Source organism: Rosa chinensis, chromosome 1 (assembly GCF_002994745.2).
Source record: "Rosa chinensis cultivar Old Blush chromosome 1, RchiOBHm-V2, whole genome shotgun sequence".
Classification (NCBI taxonomy): domain Eukaryota; kingdom Viridiplantae; phylum Streptophyta; class Magnoliopsida; order Rosales; family Rosaceae; genus Rosa; species Rosa chinensis.
Genome location: NC_037088.1, coordinates 59448052 through 59467491, shown reverse-complemented (window position 1 = coordinate 59467491; position 19440 = coordinate 59448052). Strand labels below are relative to the sequence as shown.

The window sequence follows — 19440 nt, the reverse complement described above, 5'->3', positions numbered from 1 at the left end:
ATAATAAAGTATAAGTGAGCACGGCAAGATTGAGTTAGAGTGAAATCGGGTCCAGGCTAGTTAATAGTAAATTAGCAAATTGAAATGATGAAATCGAACTACTAGGATGGTTCGACCACCCGATCATGTGGACAATCAACTACAGCCTATACCCAAAGCACCTCTGCAGTCACCCCTGCATTTACATCGGAGGAATTCCGGTTCTTGACCTAAACTTAACCCTAATCTAATTTCTCACATCCTCTCACCACTTGGCCTAACTAATCTCAGTGACTTCACTTTCTTCAAACTAATATTTGGTTCTATACACGCCTAACAATAGGTAGGTAATATACAAAATTTGTTATATACGTACAAAATTGATACTCTCCTTGATATGCAAGTTAAGTTAAAGTAACCACCGATCAAGGTTGATGAGAGTACTTGAGGGAGAATTTTCAATACACCAACCACAAAAGAGGACAAGCACAAAACGAAATTTAGGAGATCCTCCCATAAGCAACCAAAAACAGTCTTTAGATCTTTCCCTCAAGTTGCTACAATATCAAGGAAAGGTTACATCAAACTAGGTAAATGTGCAATCGCGATTTCAAATCAGAGCAGGCAGATCAGAGATCGGCCATCGTCTTCGATCTCCATGTACCCTTTGTCCACTACAAACAGATCGATCCTTTTCACCTCTGCAATATCTCTTTTTCTTTGTTGCACCACATTATCACCACCACATTTCCACAAGACCCGCTTTTTCCTTGCTTGGCCATGTGTTAGTTTGCACCGAGTCTTTTCAAAGGCCACCTTTAGGCTTTAGCTAACCACCTAGCTCTACCATGAATACTAAACTATCTATCATGGAGTTGCAGACTTTGAATTTGTTGGACTTGTGTCTGCCATTAATGGCTTCCCGTCGGTTTTGCATCTAGCTCATCTTGTCCACAGAAAAAGAGCAGCAAAAACTCGATTTTTATTGTCGTTTTGTAGCTTCTGTTCTCAGTGCTGACCTAGCTAGCCTCCTCGTTTTGTTGAGTCCTGTGCTTCCCACTTCAGCAAAGACGCAAGCCCTTGTAATTAGGGGTCGGTTGCTGTCATCTTCTTCATATTTCATGGGAAAAGCATATATAGCGTTGAACAAAAGAGGAAACAATCAGAAGCATTGGGAAAGAACATTACATTCAGAAGCATTGGGCATATTTTGCCGACTCTGCTACACTTGAGAAAGAGAAAGGTTCTGCACGAGGGCCCTAATGAAACGCAGAGATAACTCGAAATCAGAGTGAAAGTTGCATATTTTATCTTTGATGTTCACTCTCTATCAATGATTAAAACCATTCATTCTCTAAATCTTTCTACAAGAACTTTCTTGGAAAGCATGATCTATCGAACATTGTTTAGAGTAAACCATTTCCATACTCCTACTTTGTGGATCTCTACTCTCTATAATGTAATTCAATGATCGGAACTATTTATTCTCTTAATCTTTCTACAAGAACTTTCTTGTACAAACATCATTTATATCGAAACTTGTTTATAATAAAACCATCCTTGCAGAGGTCGTTGTTTATCTATGAAGATATTTATTTGCATAGTTTAGACAACTCAAAATGTATGTCGCTATCCATCTGTAATGTATGCAAAATCAAAGTCAACTCAAAATGTATGTCGCTATCCATCTGTAATGTGAGCAAAATCAAAGTCTTGTCATTAGTCCCAAAACAGTGAAGGTATGGGCTTGACTAGCACCCACCCATGAATTTTTTACTACATGGGAGTTACAGGTTCACATCATACACCAAATTTTCAAGGTTTTGGTATAACGGGTGAGTCCGGTTCATCAGTCTAATTGCTTTAAATTTGTTCATGTGAGATATACAAAATTCTACATGCCTATTGTACCGCCCGCTTTGTCCATGAAGACTTGAAGAGTTAGGCTTGTGGGTCCAAGAAACTTGACCCACAATTTGGCCCATTTTTCTTCCTGACAACAGCCCGAGAAAACAACTACCATTTCATATCCACAATAAGAACAAAAGTAACAATCAACTTCATACCAATTTCTCACCAACTCAGAAACTGCAAGCTGTCTCAGTTGATTCAAAAACATACCATCCCTAACAGTTGCTCTATGGTCTGTCTGTATGTGTGATATTAAGAATGATACTACTACTACTACTACTTTTACTACTACCACCAACTATGCCTAAGAATTGAAAAAATGGGCAAATGCCCATTAAATATACAGAACAAAGAATTGCTTCGTGCTTTCAACAATTCACTTTGAAACAGATGAGGCACTCATGGAGACGGAGAAGCTTGAGTACACCGTGCAGCAAGAGTTCTATTGCTGGTGTTTTTGGTTCCAAGATTTAAGCCACAAAGAAGATGAAGACAATCAGGAAAAATATCAAAATGGCAAATATCTTGATGATCAGCCACCTATTTGATGATATTCGGTTGAGATTCCTTAGTAAAGCACTGTGTGCACCCTCGACATTTGTTAATGACTCGTCCATGTTGTCATCAATCCTGCTCATATCAATGATGCAAATTTAGAATAAAATGATCCGGCCCATTAAAAATGCATCATCCAATGATAGCTTGAAACACATCACCAAATTAAGGTCCACATTACTTGGCCTACAAAAGACTGAATGACAAAAGTTCTCATATAAAAGCAAGAAGATCAAACCTGATAGCCAGTTCCCCTTGATGTGCAACCATAGTAGCCAAATGTGTAAAGACCCCACTGAGTTCGGAAATTGTAGATTCTACATTTTGAAGAGCTGTTGCCCGGCTTTCTGTATAATTTTCTTGCCGTGGAACTACCTGCTGTAACATGGACATTTCCATCTGCTGAGATGGAGGATTATCTACAGCTAACCTTCGTCTGATTTGGTAAATTTTAAAGCAAGCAGTTAATTTCCATAAGAATCTCTATTGAATATGGATTCAGCAAACAAAATCATTTAAGACCTAATCTGCGGTAACTAGGGAAAATATTCAGCCATATGGAAAACTCAGAAGACAGAAAATTGACAGGTCCAGTTGAGGCATGACACGATGAAATCAAATTACTTATATAGCAGCAATTCTATCCGTTCGAACTGGAATCTATTAGCTGCACTCCACTTAATCATTCCTTTGCTAATCGAGCAATCACCAAATTGATGAAGGCCCTCTATATAATTCGATGGCATCAGAAAGGACTGCACTATAAGCAGAAACATAGCTGCAAGTCTAGATGATAGGATATGACGCAGACATGGCAGCCAATATACTCTGTAACTAGTGACCATATGAGAAAGTTAAAAGTTTTGCAAACACCCTGATACATATACAATATTTCACAAACAATGTACAGCGTCAAATTCTTCAGTTTTGCTTTTTTTTTTCTTTTTCTTTTTTTCCTACTGCACTTATCCTTTTTTCCTTTTCTTCTAGGGGTTATATATTTCTGTTCTATTACTCAACCATTACCATCAACAAAAAGCAATATAGCAAATGCTAATGAACAATACAAGACAAAAAAAATAAAAATAAAAACAAAGGAGGCTGGTGATCGGATATTTGTATTTATGATTGAAAGTGTGTGCAATAATGCATCTAGCAATGCTCTACTTGGTACTTGTAGGAGAATAATGATCAAAAGACATAGAAAAATCACAATTTCTTTTGGAGCCAGCATACCTCAGTTGGTTTCCAACTTGAACCTCTGTTGATGATCTGGAGAGAGAAAGAAATAAGGCAATGAATAATTTACCAACAACTATAAAGTGGAAGGTCTACCGTATTTTGGCACAGTAATGACTTTAATCTTAGTTGATCTTTTATAGAAATACTCACTGTGATGGCTGTACACTGCCAGATGCACTTGATGAAGTTGACCAGGGAGGAGGTTCAGTCACAGTTTTTGCAGGACTCTTGAAAGGGTTCTCTCTTGCGGTATTGGTGGAAAATATCTGTTTCCTGTTCTCATGGGCCTTAATGTTCTGCAGGGCAAACAAACCTTAGAAACTTAAAGGATACCATATTACTCATGCACAAAAGAAATGCTTTATGCTGAACAAGTGTACAAAATACAAATCAAGCTAGCACTAACCTCTGTTCTAGTGGTTAACACATCATGAAGCTTTTTTGTAGCCCCCATAAGTCTGCCTTTCAAGTCATCACAAACTGCTGTCGAATGAACAACTTTATCCTGCGAATATTTCCCATCAGCTATCTCCATGTTTTGGATGGTCTGCAGATCCGTAAGAGCCACATCCAGAGACGTAATATCATTCTTCACTAATGAAGTTAACTCCTGAATCTCCACAGTCGGATCGTTGAACATAGACGACCTCTTCGCCACTGCAGATTAACACACACAAAGCACAAGCCTTAGATCGGCACAGTACCAACCGGCCAATAAAATCACAAGCAACTTAAATTGCTTCAATAAAATTACAACACTAGGGTTTCTAAGCAAAGTTTACTTTCAAAACTCGAAAAATCGCAACATTATTAGATAAAGCAATACAAATGTGATACTAATAATATGCATACTGCATAGAAATAAAAAATCGGTTTACATCTGACTGCAAAAATAAGTATACCAATTCCTAAAAGCACTTCCAAACTCCAGAACAGCTCCCTAGCTAGGATCGACAGCCTAAGTTAAACCTAAGCTGAATTTTAACCTTCTACCCGGTAAAAGTAAATCAACGCGTTAAATATGAACTTGGATTCTGTAACTTTCTTACAATTTCTCAGCAACCAAATAGCTAGAAATAAAATCATAAATCCAAAATCACATATGTAAACCATGGAAAAGAAGATAGGGATGAAATCGAATTACACTGAGCGAGCCGTGAGATCTTCAGAGTGGTTTCGTGGATCCCCGACCCGATCCGCGAGGCCTTCTTGTTGAATTCGGATCCGGAAGAGGCCGGGGCGGGAGATCTGGACGGTGAATGAGCATTCTGTGATTGATTAACGGGTGTGATTCCTCCGATTTTCTGGAGAGTGTCGGAGAGTGATCGGAACTCGGAGGTCCGATCACGGTAAGTGGAGGCCATTGGGAACGACAAGAGCCCCAGATACAAAGTGGCCGAGGCCAATTTATACGTATGGTCGCTTATGTGGTGGTTGCACCACACGCCGAATGAAATTCTGCCACGTCAGCGAAGTATTAAGAGTCCTAGAGCTAATTACCGTTGGTCGTTTCACTAATCTTATTACCTAGGGGTGGGCGTCTAGACCCGAAAAACCGAAAACCCGACCCGAAAAACCGAAAAAAGCCCGATTCGGTTCGGTTTTGACTTTGAAAATATCGGTTCGGTCTAGGGCCCGACCCGAATATATTTTCTCGGTTCGGTCTCGGGTCTCAAATGTGCAGAGACCGAAAGCCCGATTAGGCCCGATTTTCCTCCTTTGATGGTCTCAGCCTCTGTCTCTCTCAAAAACATCTCAGCCAATCAGTACTCGTACCCTTGTTCTTCCCCAATTTCTGAAAGCCTAGCTCCATTATCACCAATTCAACCCCAAACGGCAAACATATTAGCAGTTTTGGTTGAAAGCCTGAAACTCCAAACCTGTTCATCAACAGCAGAATAGTGAGATCTAGAGATCTGGGCACCTCTTCACCCAAGTTCTCCGGGTCAACCCTGCCCAATCCTCACTCCTCTTAACCGCTCCCTCTTCACTCTCCCCTCCATCCAACCCGCCGTTGATGAACTGCATAATGGGGATTGAGGGAAAAAAAAAGAAGGAATGTATGAATAGAACTGCAGAAGAAGAAGAATAAGAAGTGTAAAAGAAGACTAGAAAAGAAAGGAGGAAGGAAGGAAAAAAAAAAAAAAAGAAGAAGAAGAATATATGAATAGAAGTATAGGACTGCAGAAGAAGAAGAAGAAGAAGAAGAAGAAGAAGAAGAAAGTGTCGAAGAAGACCAGAAAGAAAGAGAGAGAATAAAGTAAAAAGAGGGTAGAGCCAGAAAAGAAAGAGAGAGAATAAAGTAAAAAGAGGGTAGAGCACTAGAGCCTTTTATTTTGTTTTATTTCTATATGTTCAGAGAATGTCTCATGCGCTAGTGGTTGGGAGCAAGGAATTGGTGCAAGGGGTTGGGGGTTCGAATCTTGCCTCTGACTACTTTTTTGTAAATTTTGCACATTGGGCCCGAAAAACCCGAAAGACCGAACCGACCCGAATGTGGTCGGTTTCTGTCGGTTTCCTTTCTTGAAAAAGCCCGAACCGGCCCGAACCGAATACTTCGGGCTCGGTCTCGGTGTCACCAAATTTCCGGCCCGACCCGACCCGAGCCCAGGCCTATTATTACCCACGAAAGCTTTATTTTTGACCAGGGTTACCGACAGAGTTAGGACTTATTTTTCTAGGTAAAATCTAGGGCTGGGCACGGGCCGGGTCCAACAATAATTTCACTGGGCCCGGGACCGGCCCGTTTTTCATTGGGCCCGGACCCGGCCCGCTTTGACACAAACAGGGACTGGCCCGTTTCATTTCGGGCCGGGCTTGCGGGCTTTCGGGCCCAAAAACCTGTATTTTACCATTTCTATATCTACTTTGCTATATATCCAAATTTCATTCATATCAACCTGGTGAAGATTTGAATTAAAACACTATCAAAATCCAAACTTCAAGCTGCAAATTCGAATATCCAGAATACATAATATCCAAATTCAAGTACTCATCAAGAACAATTAAAGCTACAATTGAAATACAAAGTGTCCAAATTTAAATACAAAGTTCAAATTCAAGTACAAATATGCAATGAAATAGAAAGTCCTAATTCAAATACAGCAACTTAGTAGCCATTCTTCCCGTCTTCAATCCAGCAGTTCACCAGCAATGTAGCCATCCATTAATTGGCTTCCACACTTGTCCCTACAACAGGCATCATAAATCGATTTAGATAACAAACCATTCAATTTCATTAAAACTGATATCAATTTCAAAACTTTATACAATTATCAAAAATTGTTTGGTCAATAGTCCATCAGTCAATCCTTTAAAGAATTTATTATTCGAAACATCAATTACTGAGCTCTACTGAGTTATAGATAATAAATACTAATAGTAATAATTATTAATAACTAAAGCTAACTAAAATAACCCACTTTCCAGATTATTCATCCATACTGTAATTAACAAGCAATCCCAAATTCCCACACCATAAAACAGACTTGGCACTTATCAATGTCATTGTGGTTTGTGAACAGTCATGTAATGGTAATTTTCCATACACTGTTACTTTATACTCATTAGAGAGAGAAACATCACTAGTGCCAGGAGGAAATTGCAATGGTATAAAAGAAAACGACCAAATGATTTCACATGGGCTATAAAAAGATATACGAATTCATATGATAGCTCCTACCTTTTCTATAAGCTGTGGGTTCAAGCTATTTTCTGCAATCCATAAAATGTGAGTCAGATTATGTTCCGACTGCAATGCCTCAGCCCAAGAAACACCTTCACTACTTTGAAGACCCACAGTTAACAGTCTGCATCAATAAAATATAGTTTGTAAGCATGGTTTGTAAGCATACCTGACGGTGAAGATAGTATAATATAGTACATGTTTGCACATGAAGCGTATTTAATATCCCACCTAAAAAATCACTTAACATCTTGCAGGCCTTGGAAATGGTTTATATAATGACAACATGAAGAGATAAATATACAGAGTTATCATGATCGAAGCCCGAGCTGGAGCCTGTGGTTCGAAGCCCTCGGCTTTGTCTGGGCTGTGGTTGATCTTCACAAGCACTCTGTGCTTAATCGAAGTGTACTGCAGTTTTGGAAATTCAAAAATCGCATTTAGTAATCAATATCAGCGACAGCGAGTATGAAATCTATGAATCAAAAAGTCGCATTCAGTAATCAGACTTTCAAAAGACTACGCAAAGGAAATCAAATCACAGATGGTGAGAGAGAGAGATAGAGAAACCTTGATAACTTGATTGAGAAACCTTGATAACCAGAACAATCAGATCTGTAGAGGACTGAAGGAGAATCAGATCTCGGTTTAGTGTTGACTGGGGATTTACATCAAGAAGGAGAATCAGATCAGGTTATCTGCGCGTCTCCGATCTGTTTGTTCGGCTGATCGGCGTTGGTGGATATGGCAGAGGCGGAGGCGCTGGGTTTGGGAAGGACTGTGACTGAAGGTGAAGGAGGCGGCCTCTGCTCTCTAGGTTCAGATTGGGTTTGAAGAAATGGCTGATATGGATTAGGTTAGTCGTATTGGACTTTAGGTATTTGAGTGAGGAACAATTTGGTGTATCTGATCTTATAATAGAAATTTTGAGCCTTATATTAGGTCCAATAATATATGGACATCTGTATCCTTTAACTTAGACGGGCCTAAACGGGCTTTTCCAACTTTGAATGGCAGGGCCCGGCCCGAACCGTATCTTTGAAAGTGCAAGCCCGGCCCGAACCATTTTGGTGACAAAAAAAATAGGGCCCGGCCCGAACGGGTCGGGCTTTGACAGGCCGGTCCGGGTTTGCGGGTTTTCGGGCTTAAACGCCCAGCCCTAGTAAAATCGTGTGAAAAGCGACTCACGACCGTGGAGGACGTTTGAGATTGCTTCATAGATTTAGCACTAACCGTTAATTGAACCGATGAAATTTATTTAAAACTAATCGAATCTACTCGGTTAATCTAAAAATTAATTAATATATTTTCAATAATTTAGACTGTGTTGAATTTAATGAATTATCATGTATCTTTAATTGTAATTTAAGATATTGTACCTACTTATCCAAATGAAACAGCAATAGAAATCGAAGTTTAATTTAAACAAGAGACGATGATTCAATGTTTTGAGAGTTTTTATGATAATTTATTTGATTGTCTTAAGAACTAATCAAAATTTGCAATGCAAGCTCAATTTAGTTCAATTTAGATGATCGATCAACTGGTTTAGTTCAGTTACGTTTCAGTTAAGTTTCCGTCAATTCCGTTTAATTCCTTGGTTTTTGAATCGAAAAAGATCAATCATATTAACAAATATCATTTTGGTAATGCTTGATATTGTAAAGTCTTTAAATTTGTGACATAGTTTATAGCCCAAGGCCCAATTTCATTAGAATCACACTCAAATACAAAATCACCACAAACCACCGGATCCCATGTCACAACAATAATAAACCACAACCGTTAGATTTAGGTATCTTTTAAATTTCAATTGTTCGGCTAATTTTTGTCCCTTTTTCTTAAGGACTAATCGAAATCTGCAACTCAACCTTGATTTGATTCATTTTTGATACCCAATCAACAGATTCAGTTCAATTCACTTCGGTTTGGTGCAATTCCTTGGTTTTTAATCAAAAATGGTCGATCCTCTTTAAATTTGTGGCATAGTTTATAGCCAAGGCCCAAGGCACAAGGCCCGTAGCCCAATTTCTTAAGAACCACAATTAGACCCAAATTCTACAATCACAAACCACAACCGTCAGATCTAGGTCTCCGCAAAAACCCCCAAACCCTAACCACTATATAAACCCTCCCTCTCCCCCCTCTTCATCTTCTACCCGCGCCTCTACCCTAGGTTTTCCAGATCTCCCAAAACCCTAGCGTTCTCCCCTGAAAAGTGAGAGGTTAAAGAGACAGCGCCGTAGCTGTCCGCCTTGACCGAGCCCTAAGCTTCGTTCTTGGCCCTCGATTTTCCGCCCCACTAATCCTCTCATCTTTTCACTAACCCCCCCACCTTTAGGTTTCACCCATCGTCAACAATGGGCAAGCTCTCCAAGGCCGACAAGAAGATCAACTACGACGCCAAGCTCTGCAAGCTTCTCGAGGACTATGGCCAGGTGCTCATCGTCGCCGCCGATAACGTCGGCTCCAATCAGCTCCAGAACATCCGCAAGGGTCTCCGCGGCGACTCCACTGTGCTCATGGGGAAGAACACCATGATGAAGAGGTCCATCAAGATTCATGCTGCCAAGACCGGTAACGATGCTTACCTCAACCTCGTCCCCCTCCTTGTGGTGAGTTTCAGTTTTTTACTGCGTGTTTTTACTGTACTGATTTTTTTTTTACTTTTGACTGTATTGAAGGTAGTGAAGTTTACATTGACATGGTTTGTTGATTTGGTGTTAGGGTAATGTTGGTTTGATCTTCACCAAGGGTGATTTGAAGGAAGTCAGTGAGGAGGTTGCCAAGTACAAGGTGAGCTTACTCGGTTTTTGGTTTCGATTTGGTTAAACGTATTGACCTTTGATTGCTTATGCGTATTAATATAAAGCTGTTTAGCATAGCATAATTGCTGAATTTGAAGTCATCGTGTTACTCAGCGAAGTGTAAAAAGTATTGGCTCAGAGAAAATTATGGAACGGATGCAATGAAATTAGTGCTAGTGATACTGATATTACTGTAAATGATAAGAAATTGAATTCTCTGCTGACGTTATGGTTGCTTGTATTTTTGTATTTTTTGGCACTGTTGAAACACAAGTGTAACTATTTTTAGGTTCACTTTTCTAGACTATGACTTGATAAATAACTGTTTTGCGGAGATTGGGTGATTTTGTACCGGGCAATAATACTGAGATATGTTATCGTTAAAATCTTTGCTTGGTGCACTGTAATACTTTGTTGCATAGCTGATTTCTACTTGAAGTGCGATTTTTACAAGGGCAGTGAACTTTGATAAATTTATAATGAAACTGTTTTGGCACTGTAATTTTTTGTTTCATATCTTTTTATCAAAATTCAGGTTTTGTTATTCTAGTGAAATACTCTGTTAGATATATTACTCTTCAAAATGCTGTTTAGTTTAGGTTACTGTGATACTTTGTTTGTTGGATTGTTATTTAATATGCGAGTGTGTTTGGGGTGTTGCAATAAAATTTCACCAAAATTACCTAATCTCATAGCTAATTTTTATGATTGTATAGGTTGGAGCTCCTGCTCGTGTTGGTTTGGTTGCTCCAATTGATGTCGTTGTTCCTCCTGGCAACACTGGTCTCGACCCATCCCAGACATCTTTCTTCCAGGTTTGGAACATTCAGGTTCACTCTTTTATTTATTTGCTGAGGACTTGGAAGTTTTGACTCTACACATTTTCCATTTCAGGTGCTTAACATTCCAACCAAGATTAACAAGGGTACTGTGGAAATCATTACCCCTGTTGAACTTATCAGGAAGGGTGACAAGGTTGGGTCTTCTGAAGCTGCCCTTCTTGCCAAGCTTGGGATCAGGCCATTCTCGTATGGTCTTGTTGTCCAGATGGTGTATGACAATGGATCTGTCTTCAGCCCAGAGGTGCTTAATCTTACTGAGGATGATCTCATGATTAAGTTTGCTTCTGGTGTCTCCAATGTCACAGCATTGGCACTGGCCATTTCCTACCCAACAATTGCAGCTGCACCACATATGTTCCTCAATGCCTACAAGAATGTGTTGGCAATTGCTGTGGCTACAGAGTATTCCTTCCCTCAAGCTGATAAGGTCAAGGAGTATCTGGAGGTATTAACACATTTATATTACACTTTCTGTATCTATAGCTTTAGCATGATTGATTGTGAAATGTTTTCCTTTCCATTGCATGGTACTAATTGTGATTAATGAATGCAGGATCCTTCCAAGTTTGCTGTTGCTGTGGCTGCTCCTGCCTCAGCTGCCGGTGGTGCTGCTGCCCCTGCTGCAGCAGCAGAGGAAGCAAAGAAGGAAGAGCCTGCTGAGGAGTCCGATGATGACATGGGTTTCAGTTTGTTCGATTAAGTGGTTATGGGTTAACAAGACTTTGACAATGAAGTTATTTTGTTCCCTGGGATTGTTGCTTATGAGTGAGATTGTTTTGTTTGGTATTTGAGGATTTATTGGTATTGTTACATTAGTTTTTTCTCCTTGGTGTTCTTGTTATTGGGTTCACAACAATGATTAACTTCAGTGAGGATGATCTCATGATTAAGTTTACTGATCAGGATTAAATTTGGTAGTCTCTATCTGGTCTACGGACAAATGTACGCAACAAACAACTCATAACTTGGAGATCAAGATCAAAACTAAGCACTCACAATTTATAGTAGGTTTACAGCTTATTTCTTCTCACACTTTGAGGCTATTATCTTGTCTTTATATGGAGTGGAACAACTCGTAGAATATTGATGCCTTGGGAAAACTCTACACGACAAAGATCAAAATCAAGCACTCACATTTCATGGTAGCTACAATTTATTTCTTCCACACTTCTAGACTGGCCTTTATATAGCCCAAGTAGTACAACTCAGAAAACATCGTCACCTCGCTTCTCGTGCCATACTGTGTATTTACAAAAAACATGAGGATTATGCAGTCAAACGGAAAGAATGCATAAATGAAAAAATATATATTTTGTTGCACTCGCACATATCATAAAGAAGAAAATAATAGCACCTCTTGTTTAGCTATTTCTTGGCTTCTCTCGATGGATGTCAACACCAATGTAAGCATTTTTTATATGATGTAGTTCCATGTGGACCTCCTCCATAGACATCCTATTTCTTGGTGATTCTTCCGAGCATGCAAGTCCAATCTTAAGGGTTGGAAGTATGCACTTCCACACATTAGTGTTCATCTTGCTTAAATTCTCATTATCAATGTTCTCTTCATCTGATTCGATTTCATTGTTGTAACCACGGATGCTAGTCACTTCATTGTTTGTTGTTGAAGTTGCAGTCTCTTCTAGAGTGGCAATAAGAGTAGGATCCACAATTTCCATAAGTCTTCCTGGTTTGGCAACCTTAACAAATTTGTGGAGATTGAAACCGTCTACAAACATTTAATCGGTGGGTCTTCTTCCCGTTAACAATTCCAACACAAGGATCCCATAACTATATACATCCCCTTGTTTTGATGGCTCAACACCAACTGCATATTCTGCTATTCATAAAACAATCAAGTATATCAGTTTTGTGTACAATTTGGAACCTAACTACTGCAATATGCAAAGTTTATTTTGTTGATCAGACTAGTATGAAAACTTTTTTCATTATCAATGATTAGTGATGTATGAATTATTAAACAAATGAATTTCAATATTGGGTTGAGATAGAAAGATAGATCAATTTCATCATCAATAACATTCCTATCTTAGAGAAGGAGATCATTTATGTCTTGTCTTATTACAATTTTTGAGATGTCATATCTTATATTGCTTGCCAACTTGCACTTAGAAATTTGTTAGGGATTAAAAGTTCAGTTGGTTGTCTGTGCCACTGTCACAATATTACACATAAGCTACCATGCTGCTATTTGTTATACTAGTTATATTTCTGTCCATATTCAAATTTATCTTCAATAAATATGTTGATAAAAATTTAAGAAGTCATATAGTGGAAGATTGTTACCTGAAGATGTCAATCTCACCATAGAGGACTTCAAAGCTGAAGATGAAGTGCACAAGGATGTGCTTTTATTTTTGATTAGATTAGTCCTTTTATTTTTTCAAGAACTTTTGTAATGGCAATTTGCCTTAGTCAATAAATGACAATTGTATTAACTCTTTCTTATGTGGCGGACCCAATAAAATGTGATGTTTAGGAAAGTCATTTAGATTATTGGTACTTAAGAGAGCCTCGCTCCACCAACGTCTCTCTCTACTTTCCTGGTCATATTTGATTGGAGTTACCAAACGGATAAAGTGACTACAATGTGTCTTTGATTTTATTTTGGATTAGATTTTGGAAACTTTGATGTAATCATTGGCTATTAATAAAGTGTCAATTCTTTTACTTAATGTCTTGGACATACCTTAATTCAAACTTTATTATATAAGAGCCAATGGTTTTCATGTGGAAACACATTATGAGAATAGACAGAGTTCCTTTGCATCAACTCTAATGACTACGGACATAAACAAGTATTAGATAAACTTATGTGTCGCTCTAGTGGGTTGTATGCAACCACTATTTGAGTTATTGAATCCAACCATGTCATGAGAGACGACTTATGGGATTTTGACACATATAGGCTTTGACATGATGATCAGTGTATTAAAGACTTTACACGGACATCCATTTTCAGAACGAAGAAAAGTAAGAACCAAGAATTGGTTCGAGGAGCTGCACATGCGCCTCATGGCACCATGATTGTGCAAAGACCGACCATACATGGCCGGCGCCGCCTACCCCTTGCTGCAAATACATGGCATTGACACCATAAACTCCCCTCTCTACTTCTCAAGTCTATTGTGACATTATGGCTTAACCAAAACCTTCATTGGTTGATTATAAAGCCCATGTTTCGTTCTGTAAAGCCTGTTATTTAGGATTGAGACCATCTTATGCAAAGGAGATTGGGGAAATAATTCCATTCTTACAAAGAATCTAAGAGAATTCTATGTATTTGATCAACCAACTTGCGGACCATATAGATGTTTTATGGTGTTGGTTGATACGCAAACACGCTGGTCACGTGTTGTGTCATTATCCACTTGTAATGCTGCTTATACTACACTCCTAGCACATAACAGATGGCTACGGGCTCACTACCCAGATCATCCTATTCAGTCAATTTGACTTGATAATGCTAGAGAGTTTACATCGACAATTTTTTATGACTATTGCATATCATTGGGTATTGATATCAAGTATCATATTCCCATGTACACACCCAATTGGTCTCGCGGAAAAGCCACCATTAAATGACTACGATGGTAGCCCGGACATTGGTAATGCGCACCAATATTTCCGCTTGGGTTATGCAATATCGCATGCAGCTATGCTAATTCGTCTACGACTCATAGCAACCACTCAACTTTTATTTGCGTTACAGTTAGTGACTGGGTTCGAGTCTAATATCTCGTATTTATGAATATTTGAGTGTGCGGTTCATGTGCCAATTGCGTTGCCACAGCGCATCAACATGAGTCATTGTAACGAATGCATATATATATTTGTTGGACATGAGTCTCCAACTATAAGTCCGCTAAGTCGAACCCTTGACAGGCGATCTCTATTTCGCTGGATTTGCGAATTGTCACTTTGATGACACAGTCTTCCCGTCGTTAGGGGGAGATTAGACCGTCAATGTTCAACAGGAACGACAGGAATTGTAGTGGTCTGTCCCCACTATGTCTCATCTTGATCCTCTAAAAGTGACAAGATCACATATACATGCTGCAAACATGTATGCAAGGATTGATGTCCCCACAAGAGGACATGGTGCCACCCAGAGAAGATGGGTACTGCACCACTACCATGGACGGTGGTATGGTGACGCCACAAAGGTGGCATAATGGCGTCATAGGCCATGGGTTCCACTAGAGAGAGTAGGAGACCCATAGGTTCGATGGATTCTCGCCCTAAGAAGAGAGCGAGTTTGGCACAACTTGATCCATTGATCATTGATACTCAAAATCCGTCTCATGAGAATATTTTGGATTGTGGTTATGTCCAAGAGACATCGTTGGGGGACGCCTCAATGTTAGAACCAATTCCTGAGAATATAGAGATCTCTACAAACTACATTAGTGTACATGAGGACGTGGAATTATTGAGACTAATGACATCGAACCTTACTCCGTTGAAGAATGCCAACGTAGAGAAAATTGGCCTAAATGGAAAGATGCGATCAGGTTGAATTGGATTCACTAACGAAGAGGAAGGATTTCGGGCCTGAGATACCAACACCTCCTAACATAAAACCTGTTGACATTAATAGGTCTTCGTTAGATAGCGTGATGAGAAAAAGAGATGGTAATCTCGCCTTATGGCGCAAGGTTTCTCACAACGCCCTGGAATCGACTACGAGAAGACATATTCTCTTATAATGGATGTCATTGCACTCCACTACCTTATCAGTTTGGTAGTTTCCAAATAACTGAACATGCAGCTTACGAATGTGGTCACTACGTATCTCTATGGGGATCTAGATACATAATATAATGAAGGTTATTGTGGACTTTATTTACCCAAATCAAGTGGTTCTAGACCACGGAGCGCATTTGCAACGAGGTTGAAATGCTCACTAAAATGACTACTTGATTGGGAAGGGATATGATGAACTATGCCCACGCGTTTCCATGACAAGTTCCGGATTTGCAATTGTCGCGGTTTATAATTGGAACCCTTGAGAGTTAAGGGAAACCGCTGAACACCTGAAATCTGAGTTTGAGAGGAAGGACCATGGGAGAACACGGTTTTGTCTAGATTCAGAACTTGTATACCGTGTCAAGAGACATTTTTGATAAAGTCAAAGATGCACCATGGTCGTCCGTAGTCTTGGCCCTAAAAGGGATTCGTTTCGTCCCAGGGATGATGACGAAGACGTGTTAATAGCAGAAGTGCTTACTTTTGTACAATAGGCGCATTATTGTACTTAGCACAATACAAGACCGGACACCTCAATTATTATGAACTTGTTGGCTAGATATAGCCCCGCGCCAACGCAACGCCATTAGATTGGTATAAAGACAATCTTTCGATATTTGAGATGTACGATTGATATGGGTTTGTTCTATCCCTACAGAGAAAAGTGTTCTATCCCTACAGAGAAAAGAGATGACGGAAGTGTGGGATCAGACCCCACAAGGCAAAATGCCACCTTCCGTGCTCCTCCTCCCCTCCATCAAAATGACAACAAACATTTCTAAATATTGAAGTGAACAAAATCCGATCAGAGGATAATGTAGCGGACTTATTTACTAAGTCGTTACCAAAATCCAACTTCGAGAAACATGTAAATATCATCGGATTGAAAAAGTTATCCGAACTCCCATGATTGTAGCAATCAGGGGGAGATATTGTCATCAGGGGGAGGCATTATGTCTACATGTTCGATCTCGAAGAGTGAAGGACGTGTTGTGCTATTTTTGTCCTTCGACCAGGGTTATTTTTGTCCCACAGGGTTTTTGTTACCTGGCAAGGTTTTTTAACGAGGCAACAATTAAAGCGTCATCACCAAGTTTGAGCGGCACAAGGAGGAGTGTTGAAGGATGTCGACATAATGTGTGCCTCTACAAATTAGGGTTTAGAATTGTAATAGGAATGTGTTCTAGGTATTCAATTGTAATCGGATTCTATTACCTTTTGGGTACCTTGTACCCTATTTAAAGGGCTCCTATTATCAATAATAGACACACAATTCCATTCTCCTACAACACTATTTGCTTACTATAGGTTTTTTTCCAAATACAATTTTTGTCCCACCCCTTTTCACTGTGAATCCTATGTCCCGTACCTTCATGAAAAGATTGAGATTGTTGGTCTGAAAGCTACCAATATTGTCTTCCTTCCTTTTCTGAATTTAGTTTACCTAGATTCAAATATGTTCAAAAACCTATGAGACAATAAAGAAAAAGCTATTGGGTACTATGATAGATAAATTGCAGGAACAAAAATAATCAAATTTTGAATGCCTTAATTACTTCGTCCAGCTGAAGGTATACTAAACACGAACTATTTCTGAACAGCAATGCTTTTGCAGCCAATAGGACCCTAGAAATCAAAGAAAAATCAAAACCCTTTCAAGCATATGGAGAAATTTCAACACAGTTCAAGAAAATCAATTCCTTACTCAAACAATTGCCTTTCTTTAGAGGAGACAGCAAGTGATCTTGTTCTGCGAAATGGAAACAATAAGCAAGAGAAGAAATCGATTCATCAAATCGAAATGAACAAAAATGCTAAGTCCATTTCAAAATACCCTAAAACTCAACACCCAAATCGACTTCCTTAGAAAACCCTAATTCCCAAATTCACTTCACTATACAACTGTAATACCAAATTCGACTTCAATATGGACAACCTAACTCAAAATAAAATAAATGTGAGACCTTGGCTTCGATCAATGGCGGAAGTTGTTAATTGAGAGAGAGACACCGACAGAGATATGCGTTGTAATATATGGTGGTGCTGAGAGTGTTTCTTCTTGAATATGCTGGGTGAGAATGAACGATGCTTGCTGGGGTGAGAGGCGCCAGAAGAGGAGACTAATCTTTTTTTATTTTTCACGGGATACCAAACTACGTAAGGTGTTTTTTATTTTTCTTTTTATTTATTTTTTATTTTTATTTTTTAAAATGAACTACATAGGGTGGTTTCGATTGTTTGGATCGAAAAAGGTTATTTTTTCTATTTTGATATTTTTATTTTTTCACTTTAATTGCTTCACAACAGCAAATTAATATGTTGACTGTGTGTTGACGATAGGGAAAATACACAAAAGTGAAAAATTAAGTCTGATTAACTCAGAGTTGTCTGATGAGTGTCGTGTGATTCAATTTCACTAGTGGTGCTTTGTCGAGTTTCAATTTTTTTTTTTGGCACTAATTCATTGAATGCCAACTAATCTTCTCTAACATCTTCATTGGCTATATGGAAATTAGTACACCTCTAAATAACAAAAAGGATGTCGATATATAATTTCAAAAAAGACTGGAGACACCAACCATTAGATGTGAAACATATATTATTTTAGGCGTCAGGTCCAAAAATCATTTCATTTTGCCATGGTTAGAAGTTCGAGCCGCTACGTCAACCGAATGAGGCGTAATACCGCAATATGTATCAACTCCACGCTAGAAAATGAGGAGTAATCAGATGGTGTATGACAATGGATCTGTCTTCAGTCCAGAGGTGTTTAATCTTACTGAGGATGATCTCATGATTAAGTTTGCTTCTGGTGTCTCCAATGTCACAGCATTGGCACTGGCCATTTCCTACCCAACAATTGCAGCTGCACCACATATGTTCCTCAATGCCTACAAGAATATGTTAGCAATTGCTGTGGCTACTGAGTAGTCCTTCCCTCAAGCTGATAAGGTCAAGGAGTATCTGGAGGTAGTAACACATTTATATTATACTTTCTGTATCTAGCTATAGCTTTAGCAGGGTTGCTTGTGAAATATGTTCCTTTTTATTGCATGTTACTAATTGTGATCAATGAATGCAGGATCCTTCCAAGTTTTCTGTTGCTGTGGCTGCTCCTGCCGCAGCTGCTGGTGGTGCTGCTGCCCCTGCTGCAGCTGCAGAGGAAGCGAAGAAGGAAGAGCCTGCTGAGGAGTCCGATGATGACACGGGTTTCAGTTTGTTTGATTAAGTAGTTATGGTTAAGTAATTACCGGTTAGCAACACTTTGACAATGACGTTTGTATTTTTTTCTGTGGGATTATCATTTCCTGAATTATGCTATGATTTTTAGATTGTTATCTTTGGTATTTGAGGATTTATTGGTATTGTTCATTAGTTTTATCTTCTTTGTGTTCATGTTGATGGCTTGGAGCCAATGCTCTGAGCTTCATTTGAACTAAACTTGGGACATAGGAACAGAATGGGTGCACCTGTGCACATTCACTTTGAATTGATGGAGTGTTGTAGTTTGTTCTCTTGCCCAATCCCCAAGATTTTTAATATTAGAAAGTAAAGAGTCTCGTGCCTAATCTCGGCCTAGGAAAACAACTTACTGTTTGGATTGTTCATCGAACATAATAAGTGGTGGGTGATAAAGTAATAGATAAAA

General features: G+C 39.1%; 3 protein-coding genes across 4 annotated transcripts; 2 read left to right on the top strand and 1 right to left on the bottom strand.

Moving 5' to 3' along the window:
* Positions 1-2015: 2015 nt before the first annotated feature.
* On the bottom strand, positions 2016-5794 carry LOC112182939 (syntaxin-31). The gene is made up of 6 exons (XM_024321500.2): positions 4832-5794; positions 4094-4344; positions 3838-3983; positions 3682-3717; positions 2684-2881; positions 2016-2520 (listed from the first exon to the last, which is right to left on the bottom strand). The coding sequence occupies exons 1-6, from the start codon at positions 5049-5051 to the stop codon at positions 2361-2363; spliced, it is 1011 nt and encodes a 336-aa protein (XP_024177268.1). The 5' UTR covers positions 5052-5794; the 3' UTR covers positions 2016-2360.
* A 3717-nt stretch (positions 5795-9511) lies between these two features.
* Positions 9512-19138, top strand: LOC112182937 (60S acidic ribosomal protein P0). Of its 2 annotated transcripts, XR_005802634.1 has the most exons (6): positions 9512-9987; positions 10100-10168; positions 10896-10994; positions 11074-11466; positions 11575-11780; positions 19097-19138. XR_005802634.1 is itself a non-coding variant. In XM_024321499.2 (5 exons), the coding sequence occupies exons 1-5, from the start codon at positions 9733-9735 to the stop codon at positions 11719-11721; spliced, it is 963 nt and encodes a 320-aa protein (XP_024177267.1). In that variant the 5' UTR covers positions 9512-9732; the 3' UTR covers positions 11722-11943. The 2 variants fall into 2 exon arrangements, 1 of the variants encoding a protein (XP_024177267.1); XM_024321499.2 differs by lacking the exon at positions 19097-19138 and having other exon boundaries at positions 11575-11943.
* On the top strand, positions 18507-19020 carry LOC112182938 (60S acidic ribosomal protein P0-like). The gene is made up of 2 exons (XM_040507893.1): positions 18507-18707; positions 18874-19020. Exons 1-2 carry the CDS (start codon positions 18507-18509, stop codon positions 19018-19020), a joined length of 348 nt encoding a protein of 115 aa, XP_040363827.1.
* Positions 19139-19440: the final 302 nt, after the last annotated feature.